At 35.1% G+C, this 19,783-nt stretch overlaps 1 protein-coding gene and 1 pseudogene across 9 annotated transcripts in view; one reads left to right on the top strand and one right to left on the bottom strand.

The window, feature by feature from the left end:
• The window catches only part of TTC7B (tetratricopeptide repeat domain 7B), a 353,505-nt gene that overhangs the window by 110,409 nt on the left and 223,313 nt on the right, over positions 1-19,783 (bottom strand). For all 9 annotated transcript variants that reach the window (XM_056810528.1, XM_056810526.1, XM_056810525.1 and 6 more), the window contains 2 exons: positions 12,181-12,297; positions 4,482-4,579 (listed from right to left, as the gene is read on the bottom strand). In XM_056810528.1, the coding sequence (XP_056666506.1) occupies positions 4,482-4,579; positions 12,181-12,297 (215 nt within the window). The remainder of the gene's footprint in view (positions 1-4,481; positions 4,580-12,180; positions 12,298-19,783) is intronic.
• On the top strand, positions 14,716-15,276 carry LOC130456296 (tumor necrosis factor alpha-induced protein 8-like; annotated as a pseudogene).

Below are 19,783 nucleotides of genomic sequence, written 5' to 3'. Positions count from 1 at the left end.
CAAGAATGCAAATAACTGGAAAAGGAGGTTGTGTAGCAAGAATTGGGAACTATAGCTGGACTATCTGAACAGTACTTTCAAACACCCAAGTTATTAAAAGAACTAAAGCCTGACTTCCATTTTATCGGGTATATATATATTCTCTAAAGAAGATGTGTAGAAAGAGGAGGACAAGAATCACCAGGATAAGATAGTGGAAGGGTGATGATAATCAACAGGAGTATACATTCTAGTCAAATCAATGATGGGTCAAAGTTCCTAAAACAGGTAGCATTTATATGATTATTCTGGCTTATAAAAATGTCATGTAAATGAGAAATGCTGAATCCCAAATGAGCTTTTCTGAAAAGCACTTATGAAGAATTTCTTTCGAGCAGCAAGACTCCATATTCAAAAGGGATTACCAAATACAATGATATATCAAGTAAACATCATGAAGAATGGATTGTTGAGCTTTCTAGGATCAGAGGTTATATCCCTAGTCCCATTTGGGAAAGATGCTATTCATTGAATTTCTTGTTTTATCTGATGACTGAACAAAATCAGTGAGGTTTAGACCTTTACAGGTTTCAATTCAAAGGGTTTCCATAAAGGGACAAAGTTCTTCCAACTTAAATGTTACATTGTGCCTTGAATAGATGCCTGATAATGTCTACTTTTCCGGGGGGGGGGGGGCAATCTTAATACCTCATATCTTATTTTGAAGACAAAAAGAAGGAAAAAAAATTTTAATCTCATCTATTTAAGAAGCTACCAACTTCTTCCAATAAAAAAGCAATGATTCATAGCTTCAGAGTCATGGTTGACACACAATTTAATCTTTTTTGTCAGCTGGGTCCTACTTGATTATAATGATGGGAGTCAGGGAAGATGGCTGAGGTAAGGTGGAGAGTCTTCATCTTTTATGATTTGTTGGTACTTTATTTTTAATCTTTTCACTAAAGAAAATGAACATCTAAGTGCAATAATCATGGTTATTTTCTACTTAATTGGACTTTAGGTACCAAGATTTCTTCCTTTTCCTGATAGTCAAAGATAAGCATCTAATATAATTCCAGAAACAAAATTTTAAAAAATATAATAGAAGTAATTAATAACTTTTAAAGGTAGTAATTAATAACTTTTAAAGGTAGTAACATAATTTTTAATGCCTCAAGGCAGTTTAGTATCAAAAAAGATTCTGGGTTACCTACTTTGGAAAATGCAAGTAATCTAATAAATTATTTTTCTCTGAAAGTTTGCTTTGTTAATTGAGTTTTCTGCTCAGATTCATATTTAAAATTAACCTGCAACACTGAACAAAACAAAAACCAGTTACTGGCAGGGAAATAATGAGTATATGCTGGATAGGGAAGCCCAGAGTCTAAAATACATTGTAACTCACAAACTACATAACCTACATGTATCCAAAATCATGAATACACTATATTTTTCCTTGGGATACTTAAAGGTATATGTTAGAAATAGAAGAACAAATGTTGGGGTTTTTTTTTTTTGAGGGCCAATCCCACACAAATGACTAGGTGCCATAATGTACAGAAAAGCTGGATCTAGAGTCAAGAAGATTTGAGTTCAAATTTAGCATCAAATACTAACTAGCTGTAAATTAAAAAAAAAAAACAACTATTTGCCTCAGTTCCTTTATCTGTAAAATGGGGATAATAGCAGCACCTACCTCCCAGGGCTGTTTTAAGGATAAAATGAAACAATACCAGTAAAGCATTCTATAAACCTCAAAGCACTATATAAAAGAAATCTATTAGCATTCTCATTTTTTTTTGTCGAGAAAATGTGTACTTTATTTTTAAAAAAAAATTTTTAAGAGATGTTTTATATCCACTGCTGACTGACCTTTATAAGAAGCAATGGTATTCCTAATATCTTAGTGAGAAGTTTCTCTATTTTTCCATTGAATAGTATAAACAAATACTAGATGTATAAAAGGAGCTGCTATTTAAAGGAACCTTATAGTAAATTAATTCCTTGGCAAAGTAATTTTTGTTTTGTGGATTCTGGTTCTCCTAAATAGTGTTAGATTATAAACACTGTGTGGGTAGGGTCTGTTACACTTTGGTATTTGTACAGTTTCTGGCACATTCTGGCTATTTAATAAAAATTCATTCATCCACTAGATTTCTTTAAAAGAAAGTTCACCAACAAAAACCAGATCAATGTTCTCTGAATATTTCTGTCTATGGAGTTTAGACATAACCATTTCCAGTCTTCCTAAAAGCTGAATAAATGTTCTGTCTGCTAAAGACCAGATAAATTAATAAAATACATTTAGGAGAAGAGGAAAAGGTCTGTGCCAAGATGAAGACACTGCTGCACCACAGGAAAACATCATTAGAAGTCAACTGGCAACACTTCATTTGGTTAGCAAGGCATTCAAGAAGATTTGAAATTAACTAGGAAGGCATTGAGGTATCTAGAGAAAAATGCCATAAGAAATAAAAGGAAGAATGATAACAAAATATATGTTAAAACTTCCTTTTTAAAATCTTTTTTTAAAGAAAAAATCATTTGTTTTTAATATGCTGGAGCATTTGAGGAGATTTTTAGGACCCCAAGGACAACTAATCCTTCAAGTATGTAACTGTCTCTAAGTCAGGCTAGAAGGGAAATTATTTTGAATTTAGTATGACTCGCCTTACAGGGAGCTGGAAAGGAGGAGAGGGAAGAAGCAAGAGCAGCTGTTTCAGATCTGTCTAAACCATTGCAGGTGCTGTCATAAGTCCCAATACCTTCTCTTTTTCTCTGATATGACAAAGTTGTTCCACGCAGCAGTTAATCATGATAAAACGCCTATTCCTTTGCCATTGTGAGGCGCTGAGTCCTCTGAGTCATACCGGTATAAGCACCTCACCCCTACACATGCCCTAAACCCACTTGCAAGGTACCCTCCTAAATTTGAATAGAAGGAAGAAAAGAAATCAGGGAGGTTGGCATAGGCTTTTAGTCTTGAACCTTTTGCTTCAAAGAAAGAAAGGAGTAAGAGTCTGTTACCCAGACAAGGAATTATTGTGTATCCAGAAATTGAAGATTTTACCATGTGTGATACTATACTTCTGAAATTCAACCTCCCTGGATTTACAAGTCAAACACTACAAACCACCTATGGCTAATTTGGGCAACAGAAAAACTCCTGCCCACTTTATTAGGTTGTTTGCTAGGTTGCAAGTGCCAACAGAGAACCCAAGTTTTAAGCCAGACTCTCTAAGCTTTCTTTTCCCTTACAACTCCTAAATCAACTCATTTTAACCAGAGACTTTTGTCACCAGAAACTCTGAAGCTGACATCTCTGGCCAGCCAGAGTGTAAATGTTGTGAGGGGAAAGAAAAGGGGGAGGGAGGGAGGGAGATATATAAGGATAAAGAAATGATAAAGTAAATTCCACAGCAGTGTCAATGTAGTTTGTGTGAATCAACCCCGGTGTCAGCCTGGGTTAAACTGCATACTGTTGGAATGAAGTCCTGCAATGTCCTGGGTACCTTACCATGTTGACAGCTACTAGGAAGGAGGCTTCACTCTCCTGAGGTGGTGAACTTTAAGATCTACATGAGTGCTCTTTGCATGGATGTCTTTTAAAGGGCTCTGTCAGGGAGAAGTGTTCTGCTGTAAAGGCCTAATACTTTACATCTAAAAAAGTACAGGTGCTAGAACCAGATCATAAAATACAAGGCAGAATCAGATGAGGATTAAATTATCCACTGGGTACTACAGTATAAGGTTCAAAATACAGGCTCAGGGTACTAAACTATTTCAGGACTAGAATCTGAGTGAATTTCATTTTGTTTTGTGAGTCTGCCGAGTCTCCAAATTGTCACTGAACAGCCAGTAGTTTTTCAATGTGACTCGTTTTTGGTTTATGAACTCAGAGACATATTTACACTACACAGTTCTTAGGCAAATATGGAAAACCCAAATGACAGGGTGTATTTGCACAGAGGATGCCACCCTGAGGAGCTCTTAATAAACATGTGCAGGATTTGATTTAGAGAGGACTGATTTGGAGATCTGGAACTTGAAATCTTCAAGATGGGGGTAGTCTTTGGTGTATGTGCTTTGTCTTCTTTATCAATTCAAAAGTGATTAATTATAAACTAAAGAGTGAAGTCTAAAAAGAAAGTGATAAGAGAAAAGCCTGAAAAACCATTGTTAGGGCAGAAAAAGGAGAAGGACTGCCACGGTTTGGGGGGGGTGGGACGGGAAAGGAACAACATGACCTGTTTATGTTTTTGTTTTTAATTTTTAGCTCCCAAGAAAAGAGTGAAAAATATGAACTTTCCCAAAGACTTGGCTAGGGCAGTTACCAGCTGTTCTACCCTAAATGTACATAAACACTTATAAAAGAAGCTCAAAAATTGCAAGTTAAGAACTAGAAATATTTACATAAAGATGCTTCTGTCTAGCCCCAATTTTGTTGGTCTCTTTTAACATGCTTTTGGCCTCCACATTTCCCCTTTGCTTTTCATTCTCACCTGTCTCAGGATCACTGAAGTCTGGCAAAGTGATTGTATTAAGCTGTCGTCTGTCAGCAATGGTTCTATCTAAGAGACTGCTCCCACGTCCAGAATCACTGTAAAACACAGCTAGAAATGTCAGTCATTTGGAACAGAAAAAGTCAAATACTGATTCTTGAGATATAATCAATTATGCAGTCCTTCTTCTGGCATCACTTTCTAAAGATTAAAAGATGAGCGGTCCTATTTCATGACTTATTGATAGAGGAATCTCAAAGAGGGAATGCCTTTCAGGGTCCAACAAGACAGAAACAATTCAATTTCATTACTGCCCTCACCCACATTTTTGCTCTTACATAAGGGGAAAAAACCCAAAAACTTCAACATGAGATTTTCTAGCTTTAAATGCTGCTCCATTTCCCACCTCATATCTCCTCCTAAGGCCTCGAGTCTGTTGAAAATATCTCCTGCTTTCAAGGCCTAACTTAGGACTAGCTCCTCCAAAAAGCCATCAATATTCCTCGTTGCTAACAACAAGCTTTCCCTCTTCCAGTTTTCTTACAGCATTTTGATCAAATCTCCCCTTTTCACTGATCACATCAGTGCCCTTCACCAGATAGATTATAGATTCCTGGAGCTCAGGAACTGTCTAATTTTTCATGATTTTATTCCCAGCACAGACTACCAGGCCTCACATATAGTAGAAACTTAATAAAATGGACAGACAGAACTGTTATATTTTATATCACAAATGAAGGTAAAAATTAGAGATGGCACCTATTATTCAATTTCTGGTAGCAAGTCTTACAGTTTACAAAAATAATCACTTAAGATCTAAACCTTGGATCTAGAAGGAATCTCAGCAGTTATCTCATCTAACTCTCTCATTCTACAGATGAAGAATCTGAGGCCCAGAGAAGTGTTGACCAGTTACAAAAGCAGTGTCGGCATTATCATTCTTCTTTCTATTCTGCCTAATACTTTCACAACCATTATCACATTTGATTCCCACAAGGAGTGTGTATATGAAATCTCCATTTGGCAAAAAGAAAACTAAGCTGTTAAAGAGTAGCTAAATGATTTATCCAGAGTCAGTGAGTTACTGGGACTCAGGTCCTTATGTGGTTCAGGTCCTTGATGGTAAAAAAAGTTTAGCATTTCCTCTCTAAATTATCATTCATCTAAAAGGGGGTCATGTATTTTTAGAGCTGTAACAAAATCTGGAGAATATCTTCTTCAATTGTCTCATTTTACTAGGCTCAGGACAAACAAACAATTTACACAGTTGTTAGCTGGGAGGAAGAGCTGAGACTAAAACCTAGGTCTCCTGACTCCCAAATGTTTTCTCCACTATACCCTGGACTCACAAAGTAAATCTACCATACAGTACTTCAAACAAGACAGTCTTGTGGAAAAATAATCTGGCAAAGTACTGTGGAAGGCAGTTACAGGTCAAGATGGTGAAACAGAAAAATAATGGATTTTAGTTAGGAAATCTGGGTTAAAAATCCTGATTCTGGTATTCACTAACTTTGTTCCTCTGAGCAAGTTACTTAACATTTGAGTCTCAGCTTCCTCATCTATAAAAGGGATTAAAATACTTGTATTACCTTCTTCATGAGGTAGTTGAAAGAAAAGCACCTTGACAAATTTAAGTTCTTTTTACTATCATTACAATAAAAATTACAACAATAATAACAACAATTACTACTACCATTACTATCATATCACAGAGGTAGAGTTCTTTGGCTTTTAAGCTAATTCTAGAATTTTTTACATATAGCCAAAAAAACCCAAACTATTTTTCTTTGTATATTCTGCTTCTACCAAAGCACCCATAAAGCCAACTGAAAGTTGAACAATAATGCTATCTGCCACTGAGGATTTAAATCTTTTTGCATCAAGGAAGAAGATTAAATTTTTGTTACAAGATTATAACATTTTACAAGAAAGGGAAATACCTTCCCTTGTATTGGGCATAACATTTAATACTACTTGCAAGTAGCCATTTTTCTATGTAATAAAGTAGTTAATCTCTTTGGGAAATGGGAAGCAATTTTCTTGGGCACAGATGATTTATCAGCTATAAATATTACTTCATATAGTACATTTATTTTGGCAACTAATCTCTTATTTCCATGATTTAGAATTGATACAATTGTATCTGAATGAGTGCATGATTAAACTAAACTATTATCACATTCCTTATCATTATGAATTGTTCTTTAATATATTACACATACCTTCCCCCTAAATCTGGTTTGAATATAGCAGATTAAATCCTATAATCAATCAGTATTATTTTTCAGTGTGTGTTAACTTTTCCCTTTAGAAAGAGACCACATTTTTAGGGGCATGATCAATAGTCATCAGTGATCTTCTTTTGGACTAATATAACAAATTTTCAACACTGGTTTATTCACAGATATTTCTTTAATTTAACACTATAAATAATTAAACCTCAGCACATAACTCCTTCATTTCCACTTAGAAATATTTTGGAAGACTCTGATAATATAGCACAATTATCTAATAACAGGAAGTACATGATATTTATATATAAAAAGGCTATATTTAATTTTCAATTGACCAGATCTAAGGAAAGAAACTCAAGATGCTTTGTTTTAAGTGTTAATCTTGTCATAATCCTATAAACTTGACTTAAAGAGTCAGAATTGGGGAACTGTGAAGAGTTCATATTATTAGTGGCCTTCTGAAATGGACTTGAGATTGGGATAAAGGAAAAAAAAACAATTTTTTATTCTCAACTGGTCAGTAACTAGCTGTGCAACCCTGAACAAGTCTCTGCCTCAGTGTCTTCACTGGGTCTTCCACATTCAGCTAATAGTAATAGTAGCAGCTAGCATTCATATAGCACTTTAAGGTTTATAAAATACTTTAAATATATTATCCCAAGTAAATGCTTGTAAAATAAGGTATTTATACTTTATTGCTCATTTATGTTACAGATAATGACAGAGTTATATTTCCCAAGGACAATCAACATTCAACCTTTGTGCTCACTTTTAAAAAGTTGGAAATGAAGGGCAGCAATGATTTGGGCACTGGGTAATAAATGGCTGGTCAGTTGTACAGAGGTTATGGGATACTGGAAATCAACATAATTAAGGTCTATTACTACTATCTTAATTTGTGAAACTTCAATTACTGGCAGAAATATTGGATCCATGTTCTCCCTGCCTGTCAACTGACTGAGTGAGGAACAGGATTTATTACATTTCTTGCTCTACCTTCCATATTTTCTTTTCAAAAAAGTGTAAAAGCAACAATTATCTATTGAAAACAGAGATGCTTTTGTTTCCACACTGAAAATTCTCACTCTCTAAAAATAATCAGGCTTTTGTGACTGATTAACAATTATGTTGGGTGTCTTATGCAATCTGTAGTCCTCCCATTTACATGATACAGATTCATAAATACTCAAGATTTGACTTTCATATGACCCATCAGGTGAGGGAGGGAGGTAACCTTTGGCTACCATGGCAACTCATAATCCTGACTGAGACACAATTTCCTCAGATTCTCTCTACCTTCTCCTCCTGGGAAGTCAGCTAAATCAATTCTTTCTTTGAATTCCTATTTTCTCATTTGAGGATATTATTTAACAAAATCATTCTGTTAGGTTAATTAAATCTGAAAATCCTTCTCCCCAACCCCATGCCCCCTATTCAGAGCATCTTATATAAAAGAAGACCAGAGAAAGGGGGGGGGGGACCTAATCTACTACATTATTTTGATGTAGTTCTGGTTAGGAAAAATAAAGTTTTAGAGAAATATATAGTTCTTTTTAGTCCTATACATCTCACTCATCTTACTTTTCAATGAAACAGAAAATAAAGAGTTGATGATATTAAAAGTTAAATGTTTTAGTAATCCTGTTTTAGAAATAAAGTGCCAATTTTCAAAAACACTAACACCCTAACCCTCCTTTTCTTCATTTCATGAAATGAGCTGTCTCACCTAGCTTCACTAAAATCTCTATAAAACTCAGTCAAGCTCTATTGATTTTAATTATGGGTACTCTGTAAAAATGAATGATTTCAGTAGGATATTAACTACTTCTTGGGTAAGGTTTGGGGAAATTTCTTTTCCCTTTCCCCAGCAGTCTCTCAGAGGCCTTTATCTCCTGGACAGTAGTTGTAGATGAGTCAAAGAAATAGGAGGGAAATCAGTTTTAGAACTGGTCCTATTAATTCCTGTCTTCCACTACAGTCCTGTAATGGTGCCATGGGTTCCAAAGGACAGTGGAGAAGAAGTTAGATGGCAGGACTATAGCTGTCAGTAGTTTTACAAGAAGCCCATACACATACGCCTGCCCTGAGGTCACAATTTTACAATGTTTCACAACTAACATTCTCAAAATCAGATTATTATAAAGTAACAGGAGTTCACAATCAGTCTTCTCCTTTAATTCAATCTTTCCCAAAACATGTCAGACTGGGGTTGTTTTTTAAAGCAATTGCTAATATTATTCAGTATTGAAATACCTAAAACTCAGTTTACAGAAAAGCTTCAAACCTGAAGATAAAGAGGAGGTCAGAATTCACACTATCTTCTATTATTAATTTACTTTGGCATAAGAACTAAAAGAGCTTTTGAATTTTCAGTCTAAAGACACAATGGAAAGGATACAACACGTTTGGTAAAACTCTACCCTGCTTGTGGCGAGCAAATCTGAAGCCTTCAGGTAGTAAAAAACAGGGTTCACTTAAAATGACAAACTCCTTGGCAAATGAACCCATGGACACAAAAATCCCACCCACCACTTTGCTCACAGCATTTGAAAAGCGATTTCAAACTGTTCAAAGTCATGGGCTAAATGCCTTTTAATTCCCTTCTAATCTGTGATCTGACATGGGGGTTTTGCACACTACTAGCTCAGAGTTTATGAGCCATTTTGCCCATTTTGGCTGCTGCCTTACTGCCCATGTTGTCCTCTATAACATCAACAGCGATAGCCGTGGAAATCATGTTCTTAGCATAGGTAAAAGCAAATGCTAATGGAGATAGAAAACAAATGACTTTTAGCTAAAAGAGATCAGATATAGAGATTTGGATCAAGTACCTAGATGGCCACTGATGTTACTTCCAACTCTCAAATTCTATGATTACTTAAGATTCCTTCCTCTCTTTCCCTATACCATCCTTGCTTAATTCTCTTATGTGATCCTTCCCTGTCTAAAAGGTCACTGTTGATGACACTTGTACAACTTGGCAGACCCATGAAATCAAAGCAATTAAGAAGCTGGATCTAATTAACCAGGTAACAGCAACAACATAGGCTGACCTAATATTGGACACTGGCCTGGCACATAATTGCTTTGTTCTTTATGATATTCAGAAGATTTAATTTTACTAGGGGACAAAGGAATAAGTACATTAGCAAAATGGAAAAGGGGGATATATCACATCACTCCAAAAGCATTTATTTCAATTCTATGGAGGAAATTTTTAAAGACTAAAAAGCGAAACAGAGTAAGCCTTGCAAAACTAGCCCCTTCTCTTTTCACTCTGAGATGACTGAGGGTACTACTATAAGCAATTAATTCAACAAATATTTCTCATGCATCTATACTGTGTATGCAAGGAACAAATGCTACATAATACAGAAAGAAGACTGATCTCTCTTAACTTCAATGAGCTAATAGGAAATATGGACACAGTGGAGGCTTTTTTTCTTTCAAATGTTTATTTTAAACTTTAAAATTTTTGCTATTTTTCTCCTCACATTCAATATTCTTGGTTGCTAAGTGGGAGAAAATGTGGGGAGGTGGGTGAAGTGTGGAGGACTGGGTAAAAATTGGCAATAGAAAAGTGGTAGATTTATTTTATCCTCCATAAAGGAGATATAAGCAAGAGAAAAATGGGAAACTAAGCTTGGATTTGCCCTCAAACTTCCACTAAGATAAGAGGATAATTTCTTTTAGATAACAGTAACATTTCTATTAAAGACTAACCCTGCGGGGAAATATCAATACATAATATTTTTGTCTCTATCCTCAGAAAAATTGGATCCTTAGAATGGAATTATTCTTATAACATTCATGTGTGTTAGGAAAAAACAGCAGGCTTTTAAGTTAAGTGGCCTGAACAGTTCCACAGCCAAAAGAATAGGGGGGTGGGGGGTCCGCTGGTGTGCAGACACGCAGAAGATGTAAAATGACCAGCACTATATATCTAGAGAGCTTCATTCACAAAGTATCTCTATAGATTTTTGTAAGAAACACTCATTCAAGCCACCATATTTACTTCACATCTGCTCCATTAACTCCAGGACTGACCTGATCCAGTCATCTTGGCTTTGCCCAAGATAACAAGGCAAAAAACGCTTAATGAAGGGATCTATTCCGTTAAAACACAAAGGAAGAGAAGCACTAAGACTATGTAGTTCTCCTCCTGAAGTTGGTGACTATCCCACTTTTAATAAAAATTAAAAGATTGAACCAAAAGAATTATTACATGTTTCTCTAAAATTCAAACTCCTTAAACAAGAAATGATTTGGTAATATTTTGTGGACTTTTCAGTACTTTTCTATAAGGCTGAATGAATTCTCTGAATGCCATTTAAATATATTGTTTCTCATCCAGACATGTGGACAAGATTTTCCTTCTCACTAGGAATATACAGAAAGCTAGGTAGCAGAGTGGATAGAGTGCCAGACTTGGGAGTCAAAAAGACTCAACTTCCTGAGATCAAATTCAGCCTCAGACACTTCCTAGTTGTGTGACCCTGGGCAAGTCATTTAACCCTACTGGCCTCAATTTCCTTATCTCTAAGAAGAGCTGAAGAAGGAAGTGGCAAAACATTTTAGTACCTTTACCAAGAAAATTTCAGACAGGATCCTGAAGAATTAGATACAATAAAAATAACAATAACAACAAAATTCAGACTTTATCATGACAGTCTCTAATGTATGAGCAAGTTGAAATGGCATTCCAGATGGGATCCAATCAGGGCACAATATAGTGGGACTGCTTTTCTGAATATTTTGTCTCTATTTATACGACCTAACATCATTTTAGGTTTTTCGTTTCCACGCCATACTGCTGATTTATACCAAGTTTGCAGTCATTTATGGTGGTTCAAACCTATAATTCTGGCTAAGGGGAGGCTGAGGCTGGTGGATATCTTAGGTTTGGAAATTCCAATCTACAATGGGCAAAGCTGATCAGCTGTCTGCATAAAGTCACCATTAAAATGTGAACATATAAAAGCAAGAAGGAGTGCAGAATCATGTTGCCTAAGAAGAGGTAAACCTGTCCATGTCCGAAACAGAGGACCAAGTCAAAGCTCCCATGCCAAAAAAACCAGGGTTGAGGTCACTCCTATACTTCTATCCTGCCCGAGACCAGATTGGGGTGGGGGCGGGGTATAAGGGGAAGGGGAGTGAAGAACAGAGGAAGGAAAGGAGAGGAGAAGGGGATAAGGTGAAAGGGAAAGAAGGAGAAAGGAGAGAGGAAGAGAAGGAGGGGGAAGGCAGGAAGAGAGGGAGGGTTGAGCTTGTAGTTCATTAAAATAACTTCCTGCCTCTGGAAGTACTTTCTAGCCATGCTTCCCAAAGAACTATCTGTAAAAAGAACAAGGAAAGAATTTTCAATAATGGGTTAATAATGGCTAAAATGCCAATTTGAAAGAATTCTGTTCATTGGGGAACTATGCAAAGACAATGTAAAACAAGATGCTCTGGTCACTTACCTGGGATTAGTGAGGTTGTAACAGGATTTCCATATTTGTAACATGTGTTTGCAGGTAAGAAGGGCCTCATCTGGGCCCCGACAGAGTGACTCCAACTTCACTTTGGAAAACAGTAATCTGTAATGGTGAGATAGAGGGAGAAACAAGAAAAAAAAACATTTATTTCAGAAAGCAACCACCAAACCAAAAAAACAATAGATAATATTATGAACCTATAGTCTTGTCTTTGCTAAGCTGTTAAGTATTTCAATGGCTATAACTATTATCAGTTTATAATAGTACTAACAACTGGCATTTCTATAGTACTTCCAAGAGTTGTAAAGTACTTTACATTTACATTCAGTATCACATATGAGCCTTATGATAACATCGGGATAATATTAAAAGAACTATCTATATTTTATAGATTAAAACCTTGAGGATCACAAAGTTTTATCATTATTCCTATAAGAGACATAGACAAATTAAACACAAAATGAGCTGATTTATTAAAGACTCCAAAAAGTAATATAAACTTGTCAAGATTATATCATCACTTTTTCTAGGAAAAGCCATTTTATTCATGAAACTTCAAGATTAAACAAAAGTCTAACTCAATCCATTTATAAAATTTTATATATAGTATAAACTAGCTAATATAAACACCATCAAGGAATCTCAGTTTTGATGCTGATTCTTTCTGTGATATGTTCTATACTAATTTATGGTTAGTAATAGGGAAAATCCATTCACTCTAAGTTTATAAGCTTCATGAAGGGAAAATTCATTCACTCTAAGTTTATAAGCTTCATGAGTGTAGTGATAATGTCTTATTCTTCTCTGTATATCCTTAGGTCCTAGTACCATGCTCTGAATATAGTAGTTGTTTAATAAATGTTTGTTGAACAGAATTATTAAAATGAGGAAAGCATATCAGCACTAACAGTATTCAATATTTAAAAGGACTGGAAAATAAAACCTATAACTACTAAAAAAATTAGTGGACTGGAGAAAAGAAATATAATTCAATTGATTAAGCACTTAATAAGTGTCTACAATGCACAAAAGTACTATGAGGAAGGAAGGGAGTTATAGAAATAAAAAACGAAAGAGTGCCAGTCCACAACGAGCTTACAATCTAACAAGGCAAGATATGACATAAACACAAATAAGGGAAATGCAAAATAGAATGTGACAGGGATTCACAACAGAGTGTGAAAGAGAATGTGACAACAGAGATTCAAAGTAGAAGATCAATTTCCACTGGAGTAATCTAAAAAGGAGAAGCTGGTACTTGAATAGAGTTTGAAATGATAGATTTTATACAAATCATTCCCCAAATGGTCTATGGATATGAAAAAAGCAGTTTTCTGACAAAGAATCCAAAGATAGCCATAATCATACAGAAAAATGTTCCAAGTCACTCTTGATTAGAGGAATGCAAATTAAAGCAACTCTGAGGTATCATTTATCATATTGGCCACATGAGAGTAAAGAAAAGTGATCAATGTTGGAAGATGGCAAAATTGAGACAATAATGCATTGTCGATGGAGCTGTGAACTGATGCAACCATTCTGGAGGGCAATTTGGAATTATGTTCAAAGGGCTATAAAACAATGCATACCCTTTAGTCCAGTAATATCACTACTAGGTCTGTATCCCAAAGAGATGCAATCCCTCAAAAAAGGGGAGAGACTACTTGTACAAATATATTTCTAGCAGTTAATTTTGTGGTGGCAGAGAATTAGAAATTGAGGGGGTGTCCATAATATGAGGAATGGCTGAACAAAATGTGGTATGTGATAGTGCTATAAAAGATGAAATAATGATTTCAGAAAGAACTAGAAAGATCTACATGAACTGATGTAGAGTGAAATAAGCAGAACTATGGAAACATTGTACACAGTAAACGATGTAAGATGATGAACTATGAAAGACTTAGCTACTCACCGCAATACAATGATCCAGGACAATTCTGAGGGATTTATAACAATGCTGTCCATCTCCAGAAAAAGAATTGGAATGCAGATCAAAGCATATGATTTTTCACTTTAGTCTATTTGGGTTTTTATTTTGGAGTTCTGATTTTACATGAATATTCTCTTACGAAAATGAACAACATGAAAATGTTTTGCATGATAATACATGCATAACCCAGATCAAATTGTTTACCATCTCTGGAGGGAAAGAAACAATTTGGATCACCTAACTTTAGAAAACTTGTGTGGAGAATTGTTATTACATGTAATTGATAAAATATCTTTATAAAAATTTTTTCAAGATAGATTTTAGTAGATAGACATGTATACAAAGTGAATTTTTGCTATGAGAATAAACCACACTTCCCTGTAGAAAGGGGGAAAGATAAGATACAGGAATGGAACATTGTTTAGTTAGACAGAAGTGCTATAAAATAAGGTAAAAAAAGTGGATTAAAATCAAATTGTGGGGCACAGCTGCTAATCTGGGCCAAGTGAGACTTTTGGCTGCTCATGACCACTGCTGTGCAGCTATCTTTAGGAACTTTAGTCCTTCACATGGTGCCACCACTGCCCCTCATTCTCATGGCTACAGATGTCTTTAATTCAAAAAACCTGGCTGTGCAGGTCCAAAAGAAGATCCTTGGGAAAATAATGGTGTCCAAATCTATACCAACAACCTTGATTGATGATACAAGCAGTGATGTTTTAGATGAACTCTATAGAGTAACAAAGGAATACACTCACAACAAGAAGGAAGCTGAGAAGATCATCAAGAAACTAATCAAAACTGTTATCAAGCTGGCCGTCCTATACTAGATGAACTAGCATTAATGGAGAAGTTCAAGAAGAAAGTTCATCAACTTGCAATGACCGTGGTCAGTTTCTATCAGGTTGATTTTACCTTTGACCAGAATGTATTATCCAGACTCTTGAATGAATGTAGAGAGCTGCTTCATCAGATCATTCAGCATCATTTAACTGCCAAATCCCATGAACAGGTTAATAATGTTTCTGACCACTTTTCAGATTGTGAATTCTTGGCTGCCTTGTACAATCCTTTTGGAACCTATAAGCCTCACTTGCAAAAACTCTGTGAAGGTTATCAACAAAAAGCTGGATGAAGGGAACATATAAAAATCTGGATTACAATTTTGACTGTTGATGCATTTCTTGTAAATGGAGCACTGCTGATTGCTGAAGGAAAATAAAAATAAAAACCCAGGTTTGTTTTATTTTGTTTTCTTAAAGATTATAGATACTTCAAAAAGACTGCCAAATCAGCTCTTTGATTATGAGCCATCTTATTCCCTAACCACCAAGACTTAAACATCACATCAGATTGCTGTATGTGGGCCTTGATTTTTATTTGAAGAGGAGAATATTGCCAAAACATCTGATTAAAAGCTACCAAATGTTTAACATGTCATAAAAACTATGTTAAATAATGCAAATGTATTTATAGCCCCTGGCAAGAACTTTTTAAAGGGAAATCCTTGTGATGATGGTACAACTATTATATCTAACTTGTATAAAGTTATAAATATATTTTTCAATTATTTTCCCTCTTGAGGTGTGTTTGCTCAAAACAAAAAAAAAATTCCTTTTGATGTCAAGGCTACTTTAGAAACAATTTGAGTTTTCTACTTCTATCCTTGATGGTTTTGCAAATTTTTCCTCTATAGTGTTAAGATCCACTTCAAGCCAAATCAATTGCCATGAAAATTTTACTTTGATTTTCATGCCCTTAGAAATAAAGTTTTACACTTTGAGGATCAGGAAATTATATTTAAAAGAATTCATAGTATAATAAAATATATTAAAATATGAATAACATGTGTGCCCATTTAGTACTGATGGTGATATCTTTGTTTCCCAAAATGTAATAGGGCCATGTTTACCTTTAGTGTTTGTTAGTGCAGTTGCTGAAGTATAACCTTGATGTTGTTTTGAAAGTGTTTTTATGTTAAATGTGGGCAAGACATAAATTTCAAAACTAAGAGAAAGAAGAATGACAATCTGGAATAGTATGGGACTCTTGGTAAGGGACCATCAAAAGCAAGTGCCCAGTTGGTCTAATAAACAGAGAATGTATGGGTAACAGATAAATGTATGGGTAGTTTAAAAAAAAAGAACTTCCCAAAGAGCAAACATATCAAAATGAATGGATTTCAGATATTTGAGAGGTTTTGTTGTGATACACAGAATGTCACTTTTTAATTTAATTACCACAGTTGTTTATTTTTTATTGGATATTTTGATGATTAAACCAAAGAACATTTGCACTTACAAAAAAAAAATTAAATTGTGGAAGGCTAGGAATTCTATAGAGAGATGGAATGCTTTGTCTCTGACTATAGGGCAGGTCCATTTGGATCCTCATCAAATTTCATAGCATAAGCACCACCTGACCTTTCCATCTGCCATGCAATTAAACCCTTTCATATGTGTTGTCTCGCCCAAATAGTATGCGAGCCCCTTGAAATCAGGATCTATCTTAATTTTCTATTTATATCCCTAGCACTTAACATAATGTTTTGCACATAGTAAATAATGCCTTTCATTTCTATCACTGGATCCATTTCCTGTTTTCCAGATGGTTCTTCCATTCTCCCTGTTCACTCCGTTGAATCCGACACAAAGTTTTGTTGAGACTATCTACACAAGTTCTTTTTTTTTTTTTTAAACCCTTACCTTCTATCTTAGAATTGATACTTAGTATTGGAGATGAGTAGTAAGGGCAAGCCAAATTGGACTTGTCCACAATCACACAGCTAGGAATTATCTGAGGTCACATTTAAACTGAGGGCGTCCAATGTCCAGGCTTGGCTCTCAATCCAATGAACCATCTAGCAACCTGTAAAAAAATGTCTTTTGGTTTCATCTTTTTATCTCTTTCTAATACCACCATCCTAGGATGGGTCCAGTGTGAAATGTGGAACAAAGGACTCCAATGGTCTCTCAATTTTCAATCTTTCCTAATCTCTAATACACCTATTTAGTAAAAGTTTTCCTCAAACAACATTTTTATAATATCACTGTCTTACTTAAGAAACTATGATGGCTCTTTATGGTCAATAAAATTAAACCAAATTTTTTACTATGATCTTCTAAAGGATCTACCATATGGCCAGCTACTAATAATTGTGCCACTTACTTCTGCTCATTTTCTTTTAGCCAACTATTACTCCTCTTTTTAAATTTCCATTCACTCATTCAACAACTTCCATTTATTAGACTCTTCTAAGTTCAAAGCACTATGATATACAGAGAATCAACAGGTTATTGAAGAAAAAACAGAGATAATAAAGAATGAACATTTACTATTCCCTCTACTTTCTTCTTCACTAATATACAGCCTTCATTTCCTTCTAAATTCAGTTAAAAATCTCTTCTGGGAAGATTAATTTCCTCCTCTACTTGTGCTCTTCATGGTGCTTCATAAAAAGTTTTTCCTGTTTGGTTTCCTCATTGTTAAAGATCTCCTTGGAAGCAAATCATGATGCCTATTGCACAGATTCAAAACAACATAAAGGTAATCGGCTCCAACTTGTAACTGAAAGGGAATCCTCACCATAATATCTCCAAGAACTGGTCATCTAATCTGCTTAAAAACCTTCAGTGACAGGGGAACTTATTATCTCTTAAAGCTTTCCATTTTAAATTTCTGGTAACTGATTTTTTAGATAGTATTTTTCATTACATTGATCTGTAGTCTGTCTTATAACTTGAACCCACTGTTCCTAACTTGGTCTGGGACCAAGAAAAGCAAACCTTTTCCATATGCAATTCCTTACTTAATTTATTCTGAAGGACCACACTGAACCAATATATGGTATGTATATAGTGGGTACATAATCAATACTAATGACTGACTTCTCTACTGAGGACAAATAGAAAAAAAATAGGGTTCTTATCTTTGACATGAGATTTAAATTATATACAAATAAAAGTTTTGGAACCATGAAGCTATTACTATTAGAATAAACTCCAAAAGGATAAGGGTAGTGTCTTATTCTTTACCATAGCTTGTACAATGTCAAACACAGTGCTCTGCCCATCAGAGAACTCAATAAATATTTCTTGCAGTACTGAAATGAGTAAGATACTAGAGTGGTTACCAGAGAAATTAACTGAATCTCTTTGGTGGGTCTTAAAAAGAGAAGACACCCCTCTCAGTGTAACTACAATTAAGGCAAATCTTACTACTAGTACTTGATCAGGAATAAGTTCAAGTCAGTCTATCTGCAATGTAGCAGAATAGGAAAAATGCTGGATTTAGAGTCAAAGAACCCAAGTTCAAATCCTAGCACCACACATATTACCTATGTGAATAACCTCATCTAGAAAATAAAACAGTTGTATTATATCGTGTCTATGGTCCCTAGAATCTCTAAATCTATGACTTGACCCAAATGTCTCAAAGGAAACCCTACAAGTTGTTAGGTACTCCAAGACCATATGATGCCTCAAAACTCTCTGCAGTCAACGACTTTATGTAGATTATGATGATTAAATCGGTATTTTTTAGTGTATATCACTACTGATTGGTGATAAGGTATGGGTACCATGACAGGGCAACATAATGAACATAGAATAGAAGTTCCAGTAAAATCTTTAAAAGGGAAATGGGAATCCTTGGAGAAATATTAAGGTGTAATCTATGAAGAATGGCAGTTTCAGAGTGAGGCCATCCAGAGTTCCAAGAAATGGAGAGTTTCTAAAGAGACCTGCTATCTCCAAAAGCTCAGAGACTGAAGGGATTCTCTTTCCATATATTCTCCCTCTGACATCCATCTGATCCAAACCCATGGTAGTTCACATGGGATTCAGAGACAAAAAGAGCGAAGCCAATAAAAAAAAGACAAATCACAAAATGTCTCATATAACCATATTCACTTATAGGAATGTATATGGAAAATCAAGAAGTAAAAGTAAAAAGAAAAAATAATAGACAGAAGTAACACAGTCTTAAACCAATTGAGTGGCTGATCCTAAGGAAAAGCATGAACAATTCTACATGTTATATGTATTTTATCATTGTTTAATTATCTCCTTGCTATTATACTGCGCTATATTCCACGTGGAAAGTAAGAGGTACTTACTTTCCCATAGGGGGGTGGGGATGAAAAAGGGAAAGTTTTCTTAATATATAGACAAAATACCTTTATTGGCAATTATCTCAAAATTTTTTAAGTGCACAGAAAGTACAAAAAGCCAGGGCTTGTAAGCACACAGCTTGAAGAAATGTTCTATGCACTGATGCTAGCTGGAAAAAGAACTTCTAATTAACATTAAATAACAGCTTTCAAACACTTGACTCAGGATATGGAGTTGAAAAGGTGTGGGCTGAATTAAAGGAAGCCAGACAAGAGAGAACAATGAAGAATTCAGTGTGCAGAAATTAAAGAAAAAACTAGCAACAACACCTGAAAGTTAAGCAAGAAGAAATTGCTTGAAATAGAGATACTGGCAGGGGAAAGGAATTCAAATACATAGATGAAAATTTCACTGATTAAAAAATAAAAAATGTTAGATGGAAAGAAAAAATGCATCTAAGAACAACAAGCTTAAAAACAATGGACAAAGAACTCCATATATACTGTCTATAATAATGATAGAGAAAAGCAGGAAATGAACAAGT

This window comes from Monodelphis domestica, chromosome 1, assembly GCF_027887165.1.
Source record: "Monodelphis domestica isolate mMonDom1 chromosome 1, mMonDom1.pri, whole genome shotgun sequence".
Taxonomy (NCBI): domain Eukaryota; kingdom Metazoa; phylum Chordata; class Mammalia; order Didelphimorphia; family Didelphidae; genus Monodelphis; species Monodelphis domestica.
This window is presented reverse-complemented; position numbering and strand designations above follow the sequence as displayed.